Source organism: Lucilia cuprina, chromosome 2, assembly GCF_022045245.1.
Source record: "Lucilia cuprina isolate Lc7/37 chromosome 2, ASM2204524v1, whole genome shotgun sequence".
Classification (NCBI taxonomy): domain Eukaryota; kingdom Metazoa; phylum Arthropoda; class Insecta; order Diptera; family Calliphoridae; genus Lucilia; species Lucilia cuprina.
The window spans coordinates 65439290-65440704 of record NC_060950.1 but is presented as its reverse complement, the minus strand read 5'-3'; the positions used below and the strand labels follow the sequence as shown (position 1 = coordinate 65440704).

Genomic DNA, 1415 nt, shown 5'->3' with positions numbered 1-1415 from the left:
AGTTCTGTTCTAGTTCTGTTTTAGTTCTGTTCTAGTTCTGTTCTAGTTCTGTTCTAGTTATATTATATTAGGACTTAAAATATTTATTAATTTCAAAATTTATTTAACAAATTATATACCAAAAGAGAAGAGCTATTTAATCCCAAAACACCCATATTTTGTATGACTTCACTTTCACTTTCAATTTCCAAAATTGTCAATTTTATACTCGATAAAAAGTTGCTGCAACATTCTGCCAAATTTTGTGGAAACATCATTAAACTTTTCTAAAAAACTCAATTTCTCCTGAACGTTATCATTTTTTAAAGTCACGTAAAGTTGTTCACCTAATAGAGCCAAGTCCTCGTCGTATTGCTCCGCATCCGTTAAGAGAGTAACATGGACTATAAAATGTAGCAGAAAGTTCAAATGAGCCTTAAGTAAAACTTCATGCATGGGCTGATGATCCAATATATCCTGAAAATCTGTCGATAAGTTGCTAATAACATAATTATACATTAAACGTTTTTCGCGTAAATCTTTAATTTGATAAATGCTCTCCAAAATATATTGTAAATTAAGGGCCTCATTATCTAAGCCCAAGTCCTTTAGATCGTTATACATATGCACTAAATAGAATTTAGCAATACGTATATTTTCATTTAACTTCTGTTTGGCCAATTTCTCTTTCACAAATGCTGCAAATTCTAAGGGTAATATTTCCTGAAATGTCTCCAATAAATGTTTCTTTTTTTCAAAATTACTAGTATTCAAAGTGTATTCAAATATTTCCTTCAGACTTTTCAATTCTGTGGTGAATTTTTCCTCAGCATTTAGATTTATAATTTCAAAACGTTTGATGTATTGAGCGATACCATGATTTATAAGTTCTTCTTGTTCTTGCTGGGAAATTGATTCCAAACTGAGGACCTTTATTTTATAATAGAAAATATTATTTGTTTTTTTTTTTTTTTTTTCTTTGGGAATTTTTAAACTTTTTACCTTATTTAAAAGTGTTAGAGTTAATAAAGTTTGAAATATTAGAATTTGTAAAAACATTTCTTTATGAATTTTTAATGCGAATGTATATTTTTATTTGGTTTTTATGTTTAACGCTCTCAAAAGCATCTAATTAAAAATTGTTTAACTTGTTGTTTTTAATTTTTAAATTAAGTATACTGAGAGAAATGATTGTGCTGTTCGTAAGGTTGTCGATATAAAAATAAAGCACGATTAGGTTCAAACTTTTTATAAAACTAAATTAAAAGTTCAGTTCTAGTTCAGTTCTAGTTAAGTTCTAGTTCGTTTCTAGTTCAGTTCTAGTTCATTTCTAGTTCAGTTCTAGTTCAGTTTTAGTTCAGTTCTAGTTCAGTTTTAGTTCAGTTCTAGTTCAGTTCTAGTTCAGTTCTAGTTCAGTTCTAGTTCAGTTCTAGTTC

The 1415-nt window shown here is 28.1% G+C and overlaps 1 protein-coding gene across 1 annotated transcript; it reads right to left on the bottom strand.

Annotated features, from left to right (window-relative positions):
- Window positions 1-180: 180 nt before the first annotated feature.
- LOC124421265 lies at window positions 181-1107 on the bottom strand. Its single transcript, XM_046956152.1, has 2 exons — window positions 1094-1107; window positions 181-901 (listed from the first exon to the last, which is right to left on the bottom strand). The coding sequence occupies exons 1-2, from the start codon at window positions 1105-1107 to the stop codon at window positions 181-183; spliced, it is 735 nt and encodes a 244-aa protein (XP_046812108.1).
- Window positions 1108-1415: the final 308 nt, after the last annotated feature.